The following is a 23493-nucleotide window of genomic DNA, read 5'->3' on the forward strand; positions in this document are numbered from 1 at the left end:
AATAGGACAAAAAAGTTGAGCACTTTCATATTGATCAACCATGATATTTATAAGACATTTACAGACATTTAATTATGGCCATTTAATAAGAAGAATTAGTCAAATTTCTTCCTCCAAAGTCTGAACTCTCTTCAAAACCACGCGCTTTTACTGACAGTTAATTGGCCATGAACGTCTCGATCAAAAACACCAAAGTGGACCAATGATGAGGAATATTAGAATCTCTATCTTTAATCTCCCAATTAAAATTCAAGAAGTTGCCATGCCTGGAGTTGTGTTTTGTTTCATTGACACATGTTTAACACACAAATCCTGCATATTTGGGTTGAGTTTTTCTCTCAGACAGACTAATATTAAAGAGTTATTGAAACAAAGCACAACTCCATGTATATTTTTTTTTATGAGGAAACGGCATTCTAACATGTCTTAAAGCTCACAAGAGTCAATTTTGCAAAATATATGACCTTAAAAATTCACTATATACTAAATTATCGCATGGTGCTGGTAGCGTCTCATATAGTGTGCACATTATAGCATATTTTGGAAATCTTGTCTGTTTGATTGACACGGATAAGTTAGAGCCAAAGTTGTTGACAGCTTATTTTTCCCCAATTTCTCGTAACTCCTGTAGCTACCGTTATCTTGACACATTTGCACTGTCAGCATTCTCCGACTGTCTCCGTCCCTGTCCACCTGGCACCGTGTCACCGGAGCTCTCAGGGACACCTCCGAGACGCTGTACCCGAAGGCGAGGAGCACCGGACAGGCATAAAACTCACCCATTTGCCCCTGCGCCTCCTCTGCTTTCTCTGCTTTCTCCAGCTCGTGCTTTGGGGTATAAATTATGAAGTGTGGATGTAGTCACGCACTTCTTCCTCTCTCATGCACTTTCTTGTTAGTATTGTGAGTACAGAGGAAGTGCATAGGGCAACCGTGTAGTGGTTCTCAAGTCCACTAAGGAATCCTGTGTTTCAGATCACATCAAAACATTCTACAGTCTGTTATTTAATACAAAATGTCGTGTTGTTAAAATGCACAATGGTGTAATAATATATAGTTTTACATTACTTAAGTTGCAGCTTGAGACAGAATATGTAACAATAACCGAAATATCGTGATGTCGTATCGTCAAAAATCTCAAAAAAATATCTCGGGCTGTCACAATATATCAAATCACAAGTGCTTAAATACGTGGTTTTATAATAGCAACATCTTATAAACATGAGGAACTACATATCCCATGATTAATTTCAGTGCAAACAAGATGAAGAAATATGTTTTGTACTTGAATTCTTTTGATTATGATGGAAATAATTCACACCAAACTCTTGTCAAGGTATTTTAAAAACAAAAAAATTATATTAGCCTCTCCAAAATATCCTCTCCAAAATATCGCAGTAAATATCGTACCATGAGATGCACATCGTGATAATATCGTACCAAGAGATTTGGATATCGTTACATCCCTAAACAGTAGTATTTGTACTTCTAAAACTGAATACTATGACATCAACATAAAAAATTCAAGATGCAGGGACAATTTACACAGAGAAAAGGCTTTTTTCTGGCCATTTAAACCTTCATTTAACACACTAATTGCGTTGATGTTTATGTTTATTAGTCTAACCTTCAATATTGTGCAGTTTTGACAAGTTTTGGCCCATGATTACAATGTGGTTGCTAGGTAACAGTTGTGACATTATCCCCATGTGTGTCATACCTGCTGCCTTCATAAAAACAGGAACAAAATTCTACAAAAATTGAGAAAACTAGGCAAGAGTTTTCGTCAAATCTTAAAAATAGGGATGTTAACTTTGTTTTAGTGAAATGAGTAGTCTAACCCACTTTTCAGGTGGAAGGTTACTACTAAAGTTACTGTATTTTTCTGACTATAAGGTGCACCAGATTATATCAATAATGTTGAATTCTCTTGTCTATTTTCATACATAAGGCGCACCGGATTATAAGGCGCATTAAGCGAAACAAACGGACGACACTTGGCGCTGATACCTTAGCCCAGGCATCCACGATCCATTGGCAGATCATACATTGAGTAATAATGTGTTTAATGCAGCTTTGTGTACATTTATTTAGTTTTTACAGAAACGAAACTTAAAAACACATGGCTCATTTGCATAAACTATAAGCAAGGCTCTTGACTACGGTGGACGTAATTCTCCGACAATCCATCAAGCGGCGCAGCTTCGTAGTTTACCAAAGTCGTACTAAAACAATTTGACAGATTTTTGAACACCGTGTACCACATAAAATCTGTTCGAGGTCAGTAAGTACAACCAGAATTAATACACAAAGCACACCGGATTATAAAGCGCTCTGTAGATTTTTGTGAAAATTAAAGGATTTTGTACGCCTTATAGTCCGAAAAATACGGTTTTGTTTTGCCTGAAATGTTCCACAGTATGACTTTAAACACCACAACGCCAAGTTACAGGCCCGATCTGTGGAGAAGTGACCCCACTCGCAACAAGAATGTGTGTATTTGTTAGTAATAGAAACATGTATTTGAAAAGATGCAGTAATGACAGCCTTAATCCCATACGAGCAGGTGACATAGTTTCCATTAGAAAAGTTCCATAGTGCACCGTTAAGGTTAGGGTTTAGTAATTATAGTTATATTTAGGTTGATGTTTACGGGAAATGAAAGTCAATATAATGTCTCTAAGAAGCTTGGAAACCCTACATGAGTGTGCGGGTGTGTGGGTGGAGGTGAGGGGAGGAGGGGAGAGGCTGGGTGCTCCTCCTCTCCTGCCAGAACGTCTTAGTGCGCTCGGCTGCAGTCCCCAATCATGGAGACAGAAGGAGAGAGACGCACAGAGCCAATGAGAGCGCAGTATACCCACAGGAACGACTGAGGAGAAGGAGTGAAGGGAGAGAGCGGAGAACAGGGGATGCCCTCGATCACAGCAGCGGGTCTGGGAGAGCAGGGGCCCCACTTTCAGTCAGTGAATTCAATACAATAGCATATGACAGATTCTACTCTACGGATTGACTGTATACTAGAAGACAAATTCTCCAAAATATTTAGCTGTTGATTTCATAATGTTCATATATGTGATTTCATATTAGGGAAGCACGATACCAAAATCTGAGTCTGAAGTACAGAATTTTCAGAGCAATCCTGTCTTGAATGCAGGAGAATTAATATTATAACATGGTTAAAAGCTCTTAAAAGGTTTGGTGATCAAAATAATATTACTTATTTAACTTTATGACTTTTCTAATGTAAAACTAATGTAACCTGGCTGTGTCTTCAGGCTGGCTCTTTCACATTATTTCCTGGCACTGCGGACTACAAAATGTGTTATAATTAGATGCCGTCTAATTTTTATGCTTAGAGCTGCTTTTAGAGAGGCTAAGCTAATTTTATTTTTTTACATGTAAAAAAAGACAAGCACCGTATTTTTTCGGACTATAAGTTGCTTCCAGAGTATAAGTCACACCAGCCAAAAAATGTGTAATGAAGAAAAAAAAAACATATATAAGTTGCACTTTTGGGGGGAAAGTTATTTTATAAAATCAGAGAGCAGGAACCGACATTTCATCTTGAAAGGCAACTTATAACAATATCAAGCAGAACAGAGAACAACAGACTGTTAACGTCACATATGAACAGTTCTTCAGATAAACTATAACATAAACAACAGAACAGAACAAGTTTACCAAACTCTCCATCTCACTCCAAATCACTAAATCCACTGAATTCTTCATCCTCGGTGTCACTTCTGAGTAACTTTGTGACCTCCGGAGGTAAACAGAGCGCCGCTTCCTCTTCTGCGTAGCTGTCTTCAGACTCAGCATCAGTTCAAGTTAGAATTATTCCGGTCTTTCTGAATCCCGACAGGATGGTTTCGGTGTCACTGAAGTCCAGGCTTTGTCCTTCCATCCAATGACTTCCAGGAAAGTTGCACGGCGCATCCTCCCAGTGTCACAAGTTTCTCGCTCACTCCAGATTTTCTTTCTGCTGCTCGATTACAGTTTTTCGCTGTACATTTCGTTTTTGTTTCGTTTTTTTTTTTGAGGGTGTTTGTATTCAGTCTTCTCAGTTGTCTTAATAAGTTTGCTTAAATTTTTAATTTTCAGTGGTGCAGAAGTAATAGTGCGATCGATTGACATGATCGTTGACAGAACATCGGCTTTTTCTGCAGGAGACATGCGCAGTAGAGCAAAGAGTAATAGGAGTAGCAGATATTTGCACACAAACCTAGAGCCTCTCGCGGCTGTTAGTGTGAAAATTTTGATGTATAAGTCGCACTGGAGTATAAGTCGAAGGACCACCCAAACCATGAAAAAAGTGTGACTTATAGTCCTAAAAATATGATACAGGCCTTTAATATCTTATGTATTTTGCAGTCAATACAAAATTCTCTGTATATTATGCATGTTCAGTCATAATTTACCCATTTTCAAGAGGCTGTACTAGCTTGTATGTAATGACATTTTTTATCAAGTCCCTATTTCATTCATCCTTGAGGCTAGAGTACAATTGACGCCCCTAGTGGCCATCTTCTGTTAGTAGTAGTTAACAAAAAATCCACCTAACCTGCTGGGACTGCTTGTAACATATGCTTTAGTTAACCCCATCACACTACTTTGAAACCTTACTTCAAAACAAATATGCTAACCAACCACAGCCGCATCACAACAGGAGCTAAACTAATGAGAACAGCGACCGTGAAATTTAAATCACGGGACGGGGTCACGGGAGGACGAGGAGAAACGGTGCACGGGTTATCAAAGAAACACAGACACCGCAGCTCGGAACAGATGCGTATTAGGACTCCTGTGAAAGATGAGGAAGGACCCGGCACCAGACTTTGCACTTTGGAAAAAACGACAGAAGCGGAGAAGACGAGAGGAAAGAGAGAGAGAGAGAGAGAGAGAGAGAGAGAGAGTGGGCGGCGTGGGAGGAAAAGGGGGAGGGGGGAAGAAGTGATGAGAGGGGGCGGGACCTAGGAGGAGCCCTCAGCCAGTCACAGGACTCCGCGGCGCACGGCAGGGTGAATCCTACCCTGGCAACACAATAGAGCAGGGATGGAGGGATGGAGAGATGGAGAGAGGGAGGGAGGAGGGAGGGAGGAGAGGCGGACAGGTGGACAGATGGCGGGACTGGCGGAGGACAGGATGGGCACCGGACTACAAAAACATGGCACCGCGTATAGGCTACTCATTACTGGTGCAGAGAGCGAGTGATGCGAGGTTTGGACAATGGCACAAAGTTAGCATTGATGTAGTTGAGAAATGTTTCAAACTTGAGACTTTTCACAACCGACCAACGGAAAATGTTCAGTTAGGGCTAATTTAATCTTGCATCTTAAAGGTCCTATATTATGCAAAGTGGATTCTTGTGATTTTTTGTTTGAGTAACCCTTTATTATTAGTCTGTTTACTTCTAAAAACACTCAAAATGCTCTGTTCTATCTTAGTTTTCAGGCTACCATTTACCTTTAGTTCAGTAGAAATTGGCAATTCCAGATCTGAAATAATCCAAATGATTCAAGTGAAGGTGTATAGAGTTTAAAAACACAGAGGAGCACTTCCTGTATTACCACATGACATCATAAGTTGGTACAGAGTGTTTGTGTTGTATTTAAGACAAGAACTCAGTTTAAATATGCAGAGTTTGTGTGTTAAACATGTGTGAAGGAAACAACGTTATAACATAGATCAATACTTTTATCAGTTTTTAACCTCTACACCAGGTGTGTTCAACCTTTCTCCTTCCAGTGAGCTACTTTTACAAAACGAAAATGCCAGAGAGCTACTAGTTTTCACGGTCACAAGAAATTGAGCATATATAAGAACCACGGCAAGTTAGATGACAGTGTTTCCTGTGGCGCTTTATAGTTAGGCCGGCCGGCTGGACAACAATTGCCCCCCGCCTTGACTACGTCCCTCCAAACCACCTGAATCCTCGCAAAACTATACAGTGTCGCGGCCCAGTCCTCACTTTCGCTGGCACGGTATCTTGCCCCCGTCACCACCTTGACTAACCAATCTTCTGCCGGAAAAAGTGGATGAGGTATAGTTAGATGCCTATAAAGCATAAACCATTATCCATTTAGTGTGCAAAGTTAGGCATCAAAATGATACATGTACAATGGTAATAAGCATTTAATTAATCAAATTGTACTTATTCAGCACAGTACATATAATTCAGAAATCAGTTGGCGAGCTAGTAGTCCAATGAGATTCATTTGGTCTTCCAATATTCTATGTTATTAGGTTATTTTTTTCAGACCTAGAGTGTTATTTCATACCTGACAGTTTCGACTGCTCACTAGCGTCTTCCTCAGAGTGGTCACGTGATGTTGCTGTGACGTGTCCAGTCAGCTGATTTAAACAGGTTTTGGCGCTGTCTTCCTACCGTGACTGGACACGTCACAGCAACATCACGTGACCACTCTGAGGAAGACGCTAGTGAGCAGTCGAAACTGTCAGGTATGAAATAACACTCTAGGTCTGAAAAAAAGAACCTAATAACATAGTTGGCGAGCTACTAGAAGGGGGTGGAGAGCTACAGGTTGGAGACCCCTGATCAACGTTATACTCTGAAAAAGCTACCCTCAAACTATACGCATTTACATATTATTATTTTGATCATTGTTTTACTTTTACCAAGGAGGGTACGTGCATAATCCCTCGGTTGTCCAGGTAGAATCCATGACAAAAGAAGAAATTCAATTTGGCAACTGGACAAAAGTTTATTTGGTCGAATACGTTTTGCAGCTCATCCAAGCCTTGCCTTACATCTGTGTGAAGGGAGGAGCTAACTACACTGAAACTACTCTGAAACTAACACCCTACTTGTTTACAGTTTACAGTACAAAAAATAATAATTCTTCTTTTGCCACCACGGAGGGTAGTGCTCAGTTACTTTTATTAGAGCAGCTTCTTCAGACACAATATTTTTTGTGTAGCAGTACACTTACTTGAATACAAGTTTTGGTTCCTCTTCCCACTGTGAGTAAGTCTAGAAGTGACAAAAACTTCATGCTGACAGTATGAAATGAACATTGATTGAACATTTGTGTTTCTGTCTTGAAGGAGTAATTCCTCAGATATGATTTAGTTTTCTCATTTTTTGTCCATCCTTGAAAAATACCAGGTTTTTCACATTACTTAATACTTTTCTCTTTTTATATCTTCTTCAAAAATTTAAATCAGATACTACACCTAGACACTTACTCTTGCTTGAATATCCCACAATATTTTTAGTTACTTATTTTGTTTATTTATTTTTAGTTACTCTTAAACCACTACTTTGTACTTCTACTTGATTAATATTACATTGAAGTAACTGTATTTTACTCTTTACTCACAACTTTACTGTACAACTTTGACTGTAACTACTACCACCTCTGCTCACCGGCGCCCTCCATCTCCATCCTTTACCCAAAGCATCTGACAGAGCTCAACTCCTCTCTCCTCGTTCCTCTCTCTTTACTGTAACTTCGCCAGTTCACAAAATGTTCCAAACACGTTAGCTTCAAATGAGACGCAACACAACCCAAAACGCTAAAAGCAAACCATGGAAATGTGCCTATGTTTTCCGTGTAAAAACTCGCTAAATATTTGTTATGGTACCGCGCCAGGCCTGTGAAGTCTGCGAAACATGCAGTCTGAGTGAAAGTAATTGGAAGACAGTTCGCTCGCTACCTAGTCCCTGTCAAACTAACGTCTCCCCATAATGATGAGCCATGCACAGGAGCGTATGGAGCTATAGAGTTATGTTCCAAATTTACAACTGTTCTTGTCAGAGGAACAGGCAGGCAAAAGAAGAGGACAGAGATCGCCTGTCACAATTTAATTTTGGACTCTGTGTATGTGAGTGTGAAATTTTCTGGGTGGATTGTTGGAGTAAATTGACGAAATTAGCTAATTTCTAGTTGTCAGTCAAAGTATTACAAAATGGCTGTGACTAGACTGACAACAGACTTGGAAATTCTCGATTGAAAATTTCACCCAAAATGTTTTAATTTGTCTCCTTTCATGTTCAAATTTCATTAAAAGAATAGTCAAATCTGAATTATAATTACTATTATATAACTGGTACTGTTTTAATGAAATAAGTAGTCTAAACTTGGTCAGGGTTTAATTCTGGTTCGGTCCAGGTTTAAGCAAGTCACAATTTCATTTTGGACTACTGGCCAGGAGTGTGTGTGCGCACGTGCATGTGGGGGTGTGAAACTTCAGGGTTGATTGTTGGAGTAAACTGACGAAATGATCTTATTTCTAGGTGTCAGTCATAGTATTACAAATGGCAGTGACTGGATTGACGTCATACTTAGAAATTTCTGATTCAGAATTTCACCCAAATGTTTTAATTTGTATCCTTTCATGTTCAAATTTCATTAAAAAAAGTTTGGTCAGATCTGAATTATAAGGACTATTGGGCAGGTGTGTGTGTGTGTGTGGATTGTGCAGATTGTTTGGGTAAATTGACAAAATCTGCTAATTTCTCAGTGTCAGTCAATACTTCAACAACCTATACTTTCACATTTCAGTTTTATAAGAAAAAAAAAACAAACAAACAAAACAAAACAGTAAAACTCTTTTTTTTTTTTTATCAGATCTGAATTATAATCACTGTTATACGGTATAACTGTTACTGTTTTAGTGAAATAAGTCATCTAACCTGGCTCCGGATTTAATTTGGTCCAGGTCTAAGTAAATCACAGTTTAATTCTGGACTATTGGGTAGGAGTGTGTGAAATTTCAGGATGGATTGTTGAAGTCAACTGACAAAATTATCTTATTTCTAAGTGTCAATTAAAGTATTACAAATGGCAGTGACATCTTAGTTAGAAATTCTTGATTCAAAAAACTCTATTGTGTTTTAATTTGGAGACCACTAAACTTTGTCAAAATTGTCAAACTGATTTTTTTGTCAAATCTGAATACTTATTATGTTAACTAGTAACTATTAAATGTTAAATGGTCACATTTTTGTACAGCACTTTTCTACGTTCAAGACACACGAAGGAACCACACACTCATTCACATACACACACTGACGGTGAGGTGAGTTAAGTGTCTTGCCCAAGGACACAAAGACAACATTCATTTGTATGTTGTAAGTATGTTTTTGAGGATGTAACAACATTCTAACATGGTTTAAAGCTCATAAGAGTCAATTTTGCGTAATATAGGACCTTTAACCTTTTATCTGCACTTCAGGTTAATTTTATTTTTATTACCATTTTTCTTTTGGTGGTACAACACTTCACACAGTTCACACAGTTTGGTCCTGGTTCTATCTCGGGTTTAGTTCCGCTGAAGAATCCGGTTTGGTCCAGATCTAAGCAAGTCACGATTTCGTTATGGACTCAGGCAGGTTGTGTGAAACTTTGGGGTGTTGATTGTTGGAATAAATTGACTAAATTAACAAACGTCTACGGTGTCAATCAAAACGTTACAAGTGGCAGTGACTGGATTGACGTCTTACATTAGAATTCTCACCTCAGAATTTCTCCCAAAACTTTTTGACTATTTGAATTTGTATCCTTTCATCTTAGACCACCAAACTTCATAATTGTCTAACTCGATTATCGGGTAGATGTGTGTGTAAAATTTCAGGGTCGATTGTTGGAATAAATTGGCAGAATTAGCTCATTTCTAGGTGTCAGTCAAAAGATGCGTTAGAAATTCTCAAATCAAAATTTCACCCAAAACTCTATTGTGTTTTAATGTGTAAACTCTGAATCACAGTTCTGTTAACTAATAATGTCAGCATTTTGTTTTGGTCCTGATACAATCCTGGTTTAGTCCTGCTGAAGACCTGATTTGGTTCTGTTTTAGTCCTGGTCTAGGCAAGGTTTTGATCTAGTGCTTCCAGTTTTCTAGTTGCAAATTTGATTGTCCATTTTCATAACCCATTTCAGATCTCAAGACACTAACCACATTAAATAGACTTCTAGCCGACAGAACATCCATACAGCCCCGTAGCCTTTCCGTGTATGTGTTCAAACCAGATGTCACGCCAGCATTGTCAACACTGTCTTTCCACTTCTCCATCAACCCCTCCTCCCTTTACATCCCTCCATCACCCACAGCTTTTGTCACTTTTGTATTGTTTTCTTTCTCTTTCCAGTTCTATATTAAATTGACTCTTGTGAGCTTGAAGTCATGTTATAATGTTGTTACCTCCTCAAAAACAGATCTTGAGTTGAGTTTTGTTTCATTCGCACATGTCTGTCCGCATCTCCAAAGCTCAAAATGCTCTGTTCCACCCCGTGATATCATGAAGTGGTAGAGTATTTTCTGTTTAAGACATGAATTCAGCCTAAATGTGCAGGGTTTATGTGTTAAACATGTGTGAATGAAACAAAACAGAACAGATACGTTTTGGATGAGGAAACAACATTATAACACAGATCACAAAATAGCGTATTATGGGCCTTTAATGTACTTCACGCTTGCATTTGTAGGTCACCACTTGTACACAGTATATCTCTGAATTACTGCTTTCTCTGAACAGACCCACAAAGCCGAAGCGTGTGGTCGGTTGCACACTGCACCTCTTGGGCGTTGAAAATTGCATTAAGCTCAGAGCAGATCACAGCACTGACTCGTAAACAGCATGACGAAGAGGACCGCTGCTGACCATAAAAGCATAGTCGGTCTAAACCACAAAAATTCAATAAGTTGTGCTCACATTCTACAATTTGATGTCATATTTTCAGATGGAGTGTAGGGGCCTGTAACTCTATGGGAGATTTACTGTTTATTAATGATGTATCTGAAGTTATGGTCCACAGATGTTGAAGCATATCATAATTATTTAGCTCAGCTATCAGTTCAGCTGATTGTAAAAATGTATGAACTTTAGAAATGTGAAAGAGACTTTTTGGTTGTTTTGAATGACCACTTGATGACCTCACACAGTGGAAACAAACGTTTTAACCTCCCAAAGGGACAGCCCTAATTTCTAGGTTACTCAAATAAAGACACACACTAATTTAATACTAATATATCACTAATATATATAAGCTTAATATAAGACCTTTTAAAGGGCACATCTCAGCTGAGCCGAGCTTTTAACCATGTTTTAATGCTGTCTTCTCCTCAAAAAGTGCTCTCTGTGCACTCAAAAATGAGCCATTTGCATTTCGCCAGTTTTATTGCTTCACAGGTAAAAATCCTCATTTCACCTATGCAATTTTGTAGCCCATAAACCATCACTGGACTGTGGTCAGTTCATGACGGATGCATGTCTGGTAGCATAGCATTCGCATTTCCTAATGAAGGAATGTACAAACTATGGCCCCGTGGCCAAATTTCCTAAGACCAAATTTTGCTGGCCCTCAAGCCTCCTGCTGAATTGGCCCAAAGGATAATAGGCAGTACTTTTACAGCTGATCTAAATAGTTCTTCGTTGGTAAGGGCAGTAACATCTTCTTGCATTGTGATACAGACCACGACATTGTGTTTCAAACATTATTAAAGACAGAGTAGCTCTGTCAAAACTATGTTAACTGCACCATTCTGGAAGACGCGATCTAGTGGCCACCGACCTGTGACCTTCCGGTTCAAATATGTTTCAATATGCGACCCTCAGTGAAAAAAGTCCTAATCCCAAAATGACTAAAATCATGTTTAAAAAAGACTTAAAGTCACAAGAACATATAATATGTGTTCTTTAAACTGCATTATTAAGAATTCTCCCCTAACTCTGTCACATCCCCTCAGGGCCCTACTTTTTCACACATTACATCTTGTAGAATTGCAGGGAGTTGAATCATCCTGGCGTGTTAGTTTAGCAGTCATTATGTACTCTTTTTGGGGCTTGATTCGCGCCCCAGTCGACGGCACACATACATTATAGAGCAGGTGGAGCGGGTGCACGTGAGCGAGGGGAGGAAAAGGTTCAAAAACACTACTCTGTTCCCTAATGTGGCTCTACACCTGCTCTGGAGCCTCTCTGCATGGAGCGCCTGTGATCACTCTGACCCAGTTTTGCTCCAGTTAGGCAAAGTCACCCCTTCACAAAGTCAGTACATGCGGTTGACCACAGAGAGAGAGAAAGAGAGACACAAGAGGAGAGAGAGGAGGAGAGTGGATACAGATCATTTGAGCAGGATAGAATGTCTTATCTGGTCAATAAAGTGTTTCAAATTACTTACAAAAGACATATTGTGCCTTTTTTGGTACTTGTTTGGTGTTATAATGTTGTTTCCTCATCAAAAACATACCTGGATTTGTTCAATTTTGAGCTTTACAGATGTAGACATACTAATAATAAAGGATTACTCAGACATACGTGAATGAAACAAACACAACTCCAGGTTTAAATTAGAAGAACTTTTACTTTTTCTGCAGTCGTGATTAAAATGCCTTGGTCATAGAAATTAAAATATGACTTCCTGTTCAAAACTGCAAAAAAACAAAAACAAAAAACAACCCTTCAAATTGGCATGACTCAAGACCAAGCATTATATCTTCATTTACGTGTTTTTAATGTTAAAGAATGTCAATGTGTATAACTCTGAGTCCTTTTGTAATCATCGCATCTAAGTTCAAGTATGTGGGTGGAGATAGGGGGTGGATGAAAACTGACATTTTCAGAGCATTCAAGCATCAGATCCACAACAGCACAAGCTTACTCAACAATGTCCAGCGATGTTTAAAATTCAAACCACTATTTCCTGTGTGCACCTCTGATCTCACACTCCCCCTCTCCAAAGTGCCTCTGGTATCGAGCACCCTTTTGCTGCTGTGGCTGGCTGCACGGTCAAGAGTCCACTGGGCAAAGCTACTTAACGCCAAATCTTGTTTAGCAGAATCCTCTCAAAATAAGACCTTCTTTCTCCCTCTCTCGCTCTCCCTTCTCACTGGCTTTGTAGCCTTTTTGTTACCGTGACGATAGCCTTCGCAGCACCTCCTAACCCCGCTGATCAGCCCGTGTGGAGGTACACTGCAGCGCGGTGGCTTTGGATTAGCGATGTCACTATTTCACATTTTAGTGTTACAGTTGTTGTGAGAAGAAACATCACACTTTCTTTTGACACCCAGATAAAAAAATATATATATAATCATGTTACTATTTGTCATGATGAAGTACAGTTCTTTTGACATTTAAAGGTGCATTGTGTAACCTTTCTGGTCGAAGGTCAGTCAAATGTGTTTCTATTGCTTTGTTTGGAATGTTTCACAGAATGGTGTTAAACCCTTTTATTTTCACGGAGACCAAACCAGACCAACTTACAGGTCAGCTCTGTGGAGAGGTGACCCCACTTACAGTCAGAATCCCTGTTTTTCTAGATATTTTTGAGCTATAAAACCACCACAGTTCAATCAGTGTAAGGCAGAGCTGTTTAATGTCACACTGTGGAACATTCCAGGCAGAGCAATGACATAACCATAGAAACAAGCGGGTGACGGACCCTCCATCACCCTTCAAGTGCACATAACAGGTTAGACTACTAATTTCTCTAAAACATAGATAACATCATTAGATTTAAGATTTTGCTAGAAATGTTTCTAGTCTTTTCTAATTTTGTAATTCTGGTGAAGATTATTTTACACCCCTGTTGGAAATGGGCAACAGATATGACATACATAGACGCATGTTACCTAGCAACAGTAATACTAACAAGGGCCAAAACTAAATTACACAATAGTTATGATTCATACAAATAAATGACAACATAGTACAATGAGGTTCATTTGGTCTGCCGATAATTTATGTTATTAGGTTCTTTTTTCAGACCAAGAGTTTGTTTTCATACCTGACAGTTTCAGCTGCTCACTGGAAACCCGTGGGCACTGGAAACATGCCCATGGGACTATAAACTGGGACGAGGGGCTTTTTTACACTCACACACCTGGGATACTGTCCTGAGGAAGTCGGACTGCAGATGGCGCTGGAGGTAGAGGTAGGATGACAGCGCCAAAACTTGTAAAAATCAGCTGACAGGACACGTCACAGCAACATCACAGGACCACTCTGAGGAAGACCGTTAGTGAGCAGTCCAAACTGTCAGATATGAAAAAAAAAACCTTGGTCTGAAAAAAGAAACTAATAACATAAATGACGACATCTTCACTTTGTTAAATGAGTGTTTACACAGTTAGAAAAATGCCTTTGTCTGTGCATTTTGGATGGATTTGATGACAGTTGGTGACTAAAGTAGTGGGATTTCATTAGAAAAATTTGCTACTTCCTGTATTTTCCAAGTTCTTGTTTCCTTCACAAACTGCCTCTTAACTGATGTAAAATATGATCAATATTTACCACAGTTACTATCCACCATAACCTGTCTCACGCCAGATTAATATGTGTGTCACCGAAATTAGTTCTGCACTTTATTAATCTGGAACGGCTCTCGCTGAAAGTGATTGGAAAACCAGGAGCGTCATAACCACTCTTTGAATCTTATTGGTGGAAGCGTCACAACAGAGGAACAAGCCCAAAAGAATCAAACTTTAGTTACATAAAGTTGAGAGAAAAGACATTTAGATCATCTTCCTGGTCCACAAACTCACCTTCTCCATGTTGTTCACAAACATAATAGTCCATATTGATGCTGAAATAGGCTGAATTATATTTTTCTGTGCTGCTATGTTTTGTTTTTGGTTAATTTGAAGGCATGGTGAAGATTTATTAAAGTTTATTCGTTTTAGTTGTACTTTTTTGGAGCTGTGGCATCCACGGCAACACTCACTGTGATGTTTGGCTATTATATGGCTTGATCCTTAAAACCAACAGACCAAGTGCATGGAATCATTTGGCCGCTCTGTGCTTTTTCCAGGCTGGATGCTCACAGTATTTTCCTTCAGTCTTTCCAATGGTGGTTCCGGGTGCACCTGCTGGGTTAGCATGTGTGAGCGTGTGTGGGCTCTGTGGTAATAAGTAGCTGTTCACGTGGGCGGCCCGTGGTACAAACATTGACCTGACAAATAGATCCCGCATTAAAAGAGAATAGACATTTTTCCTCACATTTTTGCCCAAGGGAGCGCACAGCATAGGTTCCTACCAGGGTCGTGCTACGCTGTGACTTCTGTGAGATGTTTTGTTTTGTTTTGATGTGTTGATGGAGATGAACATAGTTATGGTAATTAAAGGCAACGTACCTGATTTTTAGCATCTTTGAAAAGTCCAAATTTATTCCTCACTTACTTTACGCATTCAGAGCGTTCTAATTATCCACCGTGATGAGTTTATAAGAGCTGTTCACAACTTTCAGAGACCAGAGCGGAGTTTTGCCGCCACATTAAAGCTAACAACAACTAAGATGCTGATGTGCACTTCCTGATTAGCTGAAAATAAAATGCTTTCAAATTTGATGCTGCCAGAACACAGGGAACTTATTTTGAACTTAGCTGTTTATTCTATATATCCTCCTCGGACCCAAAGAAAAATGTGTATTGCAATATATATTTTTTGTGATTTAAAATAAATGAATGAATAAATGAACATTTTAGCATTTAGATTTTGTTCATTTTATTTTTATTTATCATTTTGTAACATGTCTCTGTAATGGACGCCGGGACATTTTGGTGTTAACTTAATAAAAACAACTTTCTTGATGAAGAAATATCTCTGCCAAACCTCTACAGTCGCCTAAAAAAGTTTTTAGACTCTCGTTTATTTTCTTAAATTTTTTTTTCCCTCATAGTGCAGCCACAAACTAACTCCTGTTGAGTTTTTTTTTTTTTTTTTATTATCCTGGACAAGATAGTACCCAGCCCTATCCTGTACAGCCCTATTTAGACAGAGGAACCTCGTCCCCCCCATTAAGAGTCTATCTCAAAACATAAAAAAATAAAATGGTTAGCTCAATGTCCACTATAAAGGACACAAATGAATGGGCCGGGTCTCAGGAGGATATGTCTACTGGGGCAACAAAAGTTTGGGGGGAAAAAACCTGAAGGATGCCAACAGTTTGAAGGATGTGATTGGAGTAAAGTTCATAAAAATTCCTGAAGTTGTGTGTAATTAGTAAAGAGAAAGTTAGAAAATGTGTATCCAATTAAATTACAACATTTAACCATTTTGTTTTTTCGATGGAGCCAGTTACATAAGGTACATAATTTCCCAAGCTGACAGTTTTTGTGTCTTTGGAGCATGTGTGAAAGAATCTGATAGCATCTGTATTACATTTTAGTTTTGTTTTTATGCCTGCAGAGTGATATAATTAATGACATGATGAGTTAACACAGTATTCAATAGTTACCGCCTTAAATAGAGTATGAAAAAGCCAGAAAAAGAGACAGATCAATATTAGATTTGCATTATGATCCTTGTAAGATTCATTTACATTCTTACATTTGTTCATTAAGAGTATTAATTGTAGAGCTATATATGTATACGTACTCACAATTTTCTGCATTTACTATACAGACACTGTATACTTCTTTTTTTTTTTTCAGTTTGAACACATATTATTGCTGTCATCCCTAAACATATTAAGGTGCACTATGTCAGAGGTTCTAAAATTTGTCAATCTCTGGTTCTGACTGTGCTAAAAAATGTAAATATTGGCCGGATCTTTAATCATAACATTGATTTTAGGATCCATTAGCCATGTTATAATGTTGTTATCTTGTTAAAAACAGACCTGGAGTTGTGTTTTGTTTTATTCACACATATTTCAGTAATTCTTTATTATTAGTCTGTCTACATCTCCAAAGCTCAAAATGCTCTGTTCCACCTTGTGATGTCATGAAGTAGTAGTTTTCAGGTTAATGGCTACCTGCTCAATCGCTGCACTAGACTATAGAGGGAAAGAGGAGCTCATTTTCCAACAGGCTCCTACAGCTCCCCTCTAACAGTGAGAGATTCAGGACTACATTCATATAATACTCCCTACAACTGTTCAACAACTCACTCTTATGAAACTGATAATACTCCCTACAGCTATACAATAACTCACCTTTATGTAACAGATAATACTCCCTACAACTGTCCAACAACTCACCCTTATGTAACAGATATACTCCCTACAACTGTCCAACAACTCACTTATGTAACAAATACTCCCTACAACTGTACAACTCACCTTATGCAACAGACAATACTACAACTGTACAACAACTCACCCTTATGTAACAGATAATACTCCCTACAACTGTCCAACAACTCACCCTTATGTAACAGATAATACTCCCTACAACTGTCAACAACTCACCCTTATGTAACAAATACTCCCTACAACTGTCCAACAACTCACCCTTATGAAACAGATAATACTCCCTACAACTGTCCAACAACTCACCCTTATGTAACAGATAATACTCCCTACAACTGTACAACTCACTTATGTAACAGATAATACTCCCTACAACTGTCCAACAACTCACCCTTATGTAACAGATAATACTCCCTACAAACTGTACAACAACTCACCCTTATGAAACAGATAATACTCCCTACAACTGTCCAACAACTCACCCTTATGTAACAGATAATACTCCCTACAACTGTACAACAACTCACCCTTATGAACAGATAATACTCCCTACAACTGTCAACAACAATAACAGATAATACTCCCTACAACTGTACAACAACTCACCTTATGTAACAGATAATACTCCCTACAACTGTCCAACAACTCACCCTTATGTAACAAATACACTGTCCAACAACTCACCCTTATAACAGACAATACTCCCTACAACTGTCCTACAACATGTAACTCCAACAACTCACTTATGTAACAGATAATACTCCCTACAACTGTCCAACAACTCACCCTTATGTAACAGATAATACTCCCTACAACTGTACAACAACTCACCCTTATGAAACAGATAATACTCCCTACAACTGTCCAACAACTCACCCTTATGTAACAGATAATACTCCCTACAACTGTACAACAACTCACCCTTATGTAACAGATAATACTCCCTACAACTGTCCAACAACTCACCCTTATGTAACAGATAATACTCCCTACAACTGTCCAACAACTCACCCTTATGAAACAGATAATACTCCCTACAACTGTCCAACAACTCACCCTTATGTAACAGATAATACTCCCTACAACTGTCCAACAACTCACCCTTATGTAACAGATAATACTCCCTACAACTGTACAACAACTCACCCTTATGTAACAGATAATTATTTTATTTAGGCCCGTACATATACATTTATATCATTATATCTTATCTGACACCAGTCTTTTGTTATCTTTTTGCCAACTTATTTAGAATGTATTATTACGATTTACATTTTTTACTCTTTGTTCATTGTGATGTGTGAGCCACTGTGTCCAAATAATTTCCCTTGTGGATCAATAAAGTTTGTCTAAGTCTACCTTTTAATTTTAGCTCAGTAGAGATTGCCAGTTACAGAGCTGATGATGAAGCCAAGTGATTCTAGTAAAGGTGCACAGAGTTTAAAAAACAGTGGAGCACTTACTTTATTATGTTATGACAAGGTGGAACAGGGTGTTTTCATTTTTAGAGAAGATTTGTGTGTTGATGAAACGAAACATAACTCCAGGTATGTTTGTGATGAGGAAACATTATAACATGGTTCAGAAAACAACATTAACACGACTTTCTACCTCTCCCAAGTGTAACATGTGCACTTTTGACTGTCTTTGTACACATATATATATAACACATGTATATACTCCCCCCTCCTTCTCCACCTCTGACCACTGTAGACATTGCGAAAGAAAGGCTTTAACGGCTGCAACAGTCCTGAGCCGGACGGGGACGACTCCATCGACCAAAGCCCCCTGACTGAGGAGAAGTACCGCAAGACCGACGACCTGGACAGCCTCTTCAAGCGCTACGGCGTGAGTACCAATTCTGATCAGCTAGCTAACCTATTCTCTCTTGTCTTCTCTCTTCTCCTCTTCTATCTCTTCTATCCCTCTTTCTTTTCTTTTCTGTCGGTAACTAAGGCTCTGAACAAGAAAGAGCACCGGGATTCTGAGAGCCCAGACCCGGAAGAACCCTTCTCTCTCACCCCCCGCACTGAGGAGAAATACAAAAAGATTGATGAGGAATTTGATAAAATGATGCAGAACTATAGGCTGTCAGTGAGTACCGCCAACTCTGTGTATTCCTACTACCTCCTCCTTCCCCGCTCCCTCCACATGTTGGTACGCTCCCCCCCCGCTGCTAAAGCTAATGCTGATGCTGACAGGTCGACCCCCCAAAAGGTCGTCCGGTGGTGTTTTCGAAAAGTGGCCTGAAAACTCACAGAGCACCTGGCTGTACCATCTATACCATCTCGTCACCCTCTCTGACCTTCATCCATGCCATTCACTATCCACATTACCCACAATCCTTCACTGATCGGTCATGTGTGCGGTGCTGGGCCGATGGTAGCGCAGAGGGTTAGTAAGACTCACCATTTAGCTTTAGTTAGAGTTCGCTTGGGTGAAAGAACTAGCTTGGAGTTTAGTAACAGGAGGCTATGGCTACAAAAAGCTATATTGTGTGCTTTTTTTACCTGCCTGCCACCAACCCATCATGAGCATGCAGTGTGTGTGCAGTGTTTTCACTCCTGATTGGATGAAAGAGGAGAGGTGCAAAACCTGTGCCTTGGGGTGTATAGTTGTTTTGTTATATACATTCTATTGTTTGACTGTTTTTTGGTTTTGTTTTTTTGGTTTATGAAAAGAAATATACTTACTAATCAGCTTTCAAAAATCAAAGTCTGTCATCTTTCACCAAACAGAGACTTATTTCTGTTCTGATAGTACAGTGTGCAGTGTGTGGCGGCCTTTAGTTGAATAATAAAAACTAAACATGAATGAGTGGAAGTTCTACTTTTCAATCCCTGATCTCCATCCAGATCATAAACAAACTCAACATTCAAGGAAGCCGCCTGCCCATGTCCCATAAAGCAATGACATACAGTTTATCAGAGTTAAAATTTAAAAAAAATATATATTTTATGGATTATGGATTTGGTCGACTGAATTAGCAAGACATTTTTGTATACTAAAACTAAGGCAGAATAAAACGATTTTTTTTTTTTTTTTTTTGGACCAAATCTTAACTTAAAGTAAAAATATTTTTTGTCAAAAGACATTGTATTCATTATTAAAATGTTAAAATATATTATACTGTAGATTCTTATGTTCAGACCTGTTTCATACCTTGACAATTTCAGCTGCACTCACATGGTGTTTCTGTGATGTGTCTGCTCAGCTCATTTAAACAGATTTACAACTTAAGTCTGTAATATCAGAATTAATTTGTAAATCTGAATATCATAGATTGGGACAACTTTAAGATCATAGGCACAGAGAGCAACAAGTACCATCGTTGAATCAGGGAGGTCAATAAAAGATCCGGAAACCAGATTGTAAATTGGGATGAGGGGGCTTACCAACTTTCTCACACTAGTTCTGAAGAAGTAGGACTGCAGATGACGCTTTCATCCTATTGCTCCAAGTAAGACAGCACCAAATTCAGCTGAGGAGATACGTCACAACTGTCAAGGTATGAAACTTATAGAGGTCTGTGCATAAGAAGCAAAAGTATAATCAGTACAAAAGATTTAATTAACCTATTGTCCAAATGAATGCTGAAATGTCTAAAAACAAAAAAAAAAGGAAAAATGTTTAATTGTTGTTGACCATTGTACGCTATGAAATCTTATTTCACCTCCCAAAATATACATTTTTATATTTTATCAATATTTTTTTCCATCCTGCTTTTGTTTAAAGGTGCATTGTGTAATTTTTCTGGTGGAGGGTCCATCAAATGCTTTTCTTTATGGAGATGTTATTGCTTTGTCTGGAATGGAAAGTTGCAGGTCAGATCTGTGGAGAGGCAACCCCGCTCACAGTCACAATGCCTGCTTTTCTAGGTATTTTTGAGCTCTAAAACCACCTGTAATTGAATAAATGTAAGGCAGTGCTGTTTAATGTCATACTGTGCAACATTCCAGGCAAAGCAATGACACATCCATAGAAAAAAGCAGGTGACGGACCCCCAACCGAAAAGTTACACAGTGCAAGTTAACAGGTTTTTCATAGTGGATACAACATGCCTAGTTTGTCACACTTATTCGACGTATACCCACCATGTCTAACTTTAAAAGCTGTGGTACTGACAGCTGGTAACATTCACTTTTAATGTATAACACAACAATATCCTTTACACTGATTATAACCTTGAAATGAAATAAGTAAAAGATCTACAGGCATACAGTGATTTTAATTAAACACCTAGGCATTATCACAGCACGTAAACCTACCTCCACTTTGTTACACGTCTGCAGGTCAGGCCAGATATGCTAACAGGCGAAGCAGAATACAGCGCAGAAATAACACTGCCAGACGAGCGCTAACTAGGTCCCATGTTCACTCGAGTCGGCATAGCAACCAGATTTAATCATGCTCGCCGATAATCATTGCATACTGTGAAAATATAGACGTTGAATTTGCAGGTAACAAATCACAGAGATGGAACGGAATTGGTCTCGAATGTTGCTGAGGCAAATGCGACCGCCATCTTTTAACTGTAGATGTTAGACGTAGACAAACTGTACTGAACCACGGGAAATGATTTGAACACAGTAGCTCACACATCACAATACAGCATATTATAATGACAAAGAGCAACAATATAAAAGCTAATAATACATTCAGAATAAGTAGTAAAAATAACAAGAGACAGGTGTCAAATAAGGCATACTAATATAAATGTAAATGCCCAAGTAAAAATAACATATACAAATATAGTAATACAGATATATCTCCCAACTATGTACAAGAGGATGTAAAGAGAAACCAGTGCAAAGTTGAAATAGTGATTGACAGGACAGAGATCTATTGGAAGCAACCTTAAAAAAGTGATCTGTGAAGAGATCTTTTTGCTTTGCCTGGATTGTTCCACAGTATGACATTACACTTCCATTTATTCAATAACAGGTAGGTTTAAACTTAGGTATTGCTCTAATCTTGAGAACCAAACCACCCAAATTATAACATAAACATCTTGACCATCATATCCAATGTCTGAGGTGCAGTATCTATTTTAAAAGAAAGTTAAAGGGACAGTCCAGAATTTTGGACACAGGGCCTCATTTCTTAGTGAGCCAGAGTGTTGGAGATGTGTGGAGACACTTTTAAAAATATTCCATCCAGTCCTTGTATTTGCAGAGGTCACTGGTGCTAGGCTAGTGCATGTCAATGGCCATAGTTATCCTGCCGCTAAAAACAGTCTTACCCACTCCACAAAACATCCGAAGCAAATCTATTATTACGCCAGACTGTCGATGTAAATGTCTGTGTTGACAGAATAATGTTTGAAATGAAACTAACCTTGCATCACATGAATCATCGCATGTTGAGGGACTATTTTCTCAGCAGAAGCTTAATTTTACTTTGCCAGTAAGGTAGGTCTAGGCGATATCATTCCGCCGTTGCCGAGCTTTCTATCAGGAAGTACAACTCGCTCCTGCTCAGACATAAATCCTTCAAATGCAAGGTTGGTTTTACTTCTAAAATTATTCTATTGATGTTTACATCGACAGTCTGGCGTAATAATAGATTTGCTTTGGATGTTTAGTGGACTGGGTAACTATGTTTTTAGTGGCCGGCAAACTATGGCCATTGACATGCACTAGCCTAACACCAGCGACCTTTGCAAATACAGGGACTGGATGGAGTATTTTAAAAAGTGTCTCCACACGTCTCCAACACTCTGGCTAATTAGGAAATGAGGACCTATGTCCAGAATTTCAGACTGTTCCAGACTCCCTTTAAAGCCATACTCAGGAACATTCTCCATGGAGATAGACAAGTTTTATGCCATAATGTGGAATATAGACAAAGAAGCAACATTTCCATGGAAACAAGCAGGAGGACGCCCCGATCCAGGCCAAATAAGAGTCAGGTTTGTGGAGATACAAGCAAGCTCATATTAAGTTTTTCAGTGCTAAAATGTTACATACTGGGGCGTTAAGAAAAAAACAGCTTTACAATTGCTAAAAAGCTATATTTCATTTGAACATACAGTAGCTGCCTCATATCTGGGGACACAGTTTATGTTTATAGAACTTCTATCTAAATCTAAATATTACATTACGTAAAATTGACTCTTGGGAGCTTTTAGTCATGTTGGAATTGTGTTTCCTTCTCAAAAACATACTTGGAGTTGTGTTTTGTTTCAGTCACACATGTTTGAGTAATCCTGCATTATTAGGCTGTCTGCATCGCCAAAGCTCAGAGTGCTCTGTTCCACTTTGTGATGTCATGTAGTAGTAGTTTTCAACTTAACAGCTACCTTTTGTTTTTAGTTCAATAAAGAGGGACAATTTCAGGACTGAAATTATCCAAATGATTCTAGTGAAGGTGTATGGAGTTTAAAAACACAGTGGAGCACTTCCTGTATTGCCACATGACATCACAAGGTGGAACAGAGTATTTTTCGTTTGAGAGAAGAATTCAGCCTAAACAAAATACAGCTCCAGGTACAGTATGCTTGTGATGAGGAAACAAAGTTATAACATAGATCAAAAAATAGCGTAATATGAGCTGTTTTATT

General features: G+C 38.7%; 1 protein-coding gene across 2 annotated transcripts in view; it reads left to right on the forward strand.

Annotated features, from left to right (window-relative positions):
* Positions 1–23493, forward strand: part of mef2d (myocyte enhancer factor 2d) — a 270090-nt gene that overhangs the window by 163698 nt on the left and 82899 nt on the right. For both annotated transcript variants that reach the window (XM_055163740.1, XM_055163741.1), the window contains exon 5: positions 18645–18779. In XM_055163740.1, the coding sequence (XP_055019715.1) occupies positions 18645–18779 (135 nt within the window). The remainder of the gene's footprint in view (positions 1–18644; positions 18780–23493) is intronic.

This window comes from Boleophthalmus pectinirostris, unplaced genomic scaffold (genome assembly GCF_026225935.1).
Source record: "Boleophthalmus pectinirostris isolate CB_2022bp ecotype Guang Dong unplaced genomic scaffold, ASM2622593v1 HiC_scaffold_6, whole genome shotgun sequence".
NCBI lineage: Eukaryota > Metazoa > Chordata > Actinopteri > Gobiiformes > Gobiidae > Boleophthalmus > Boleophthalmus pectinirostris.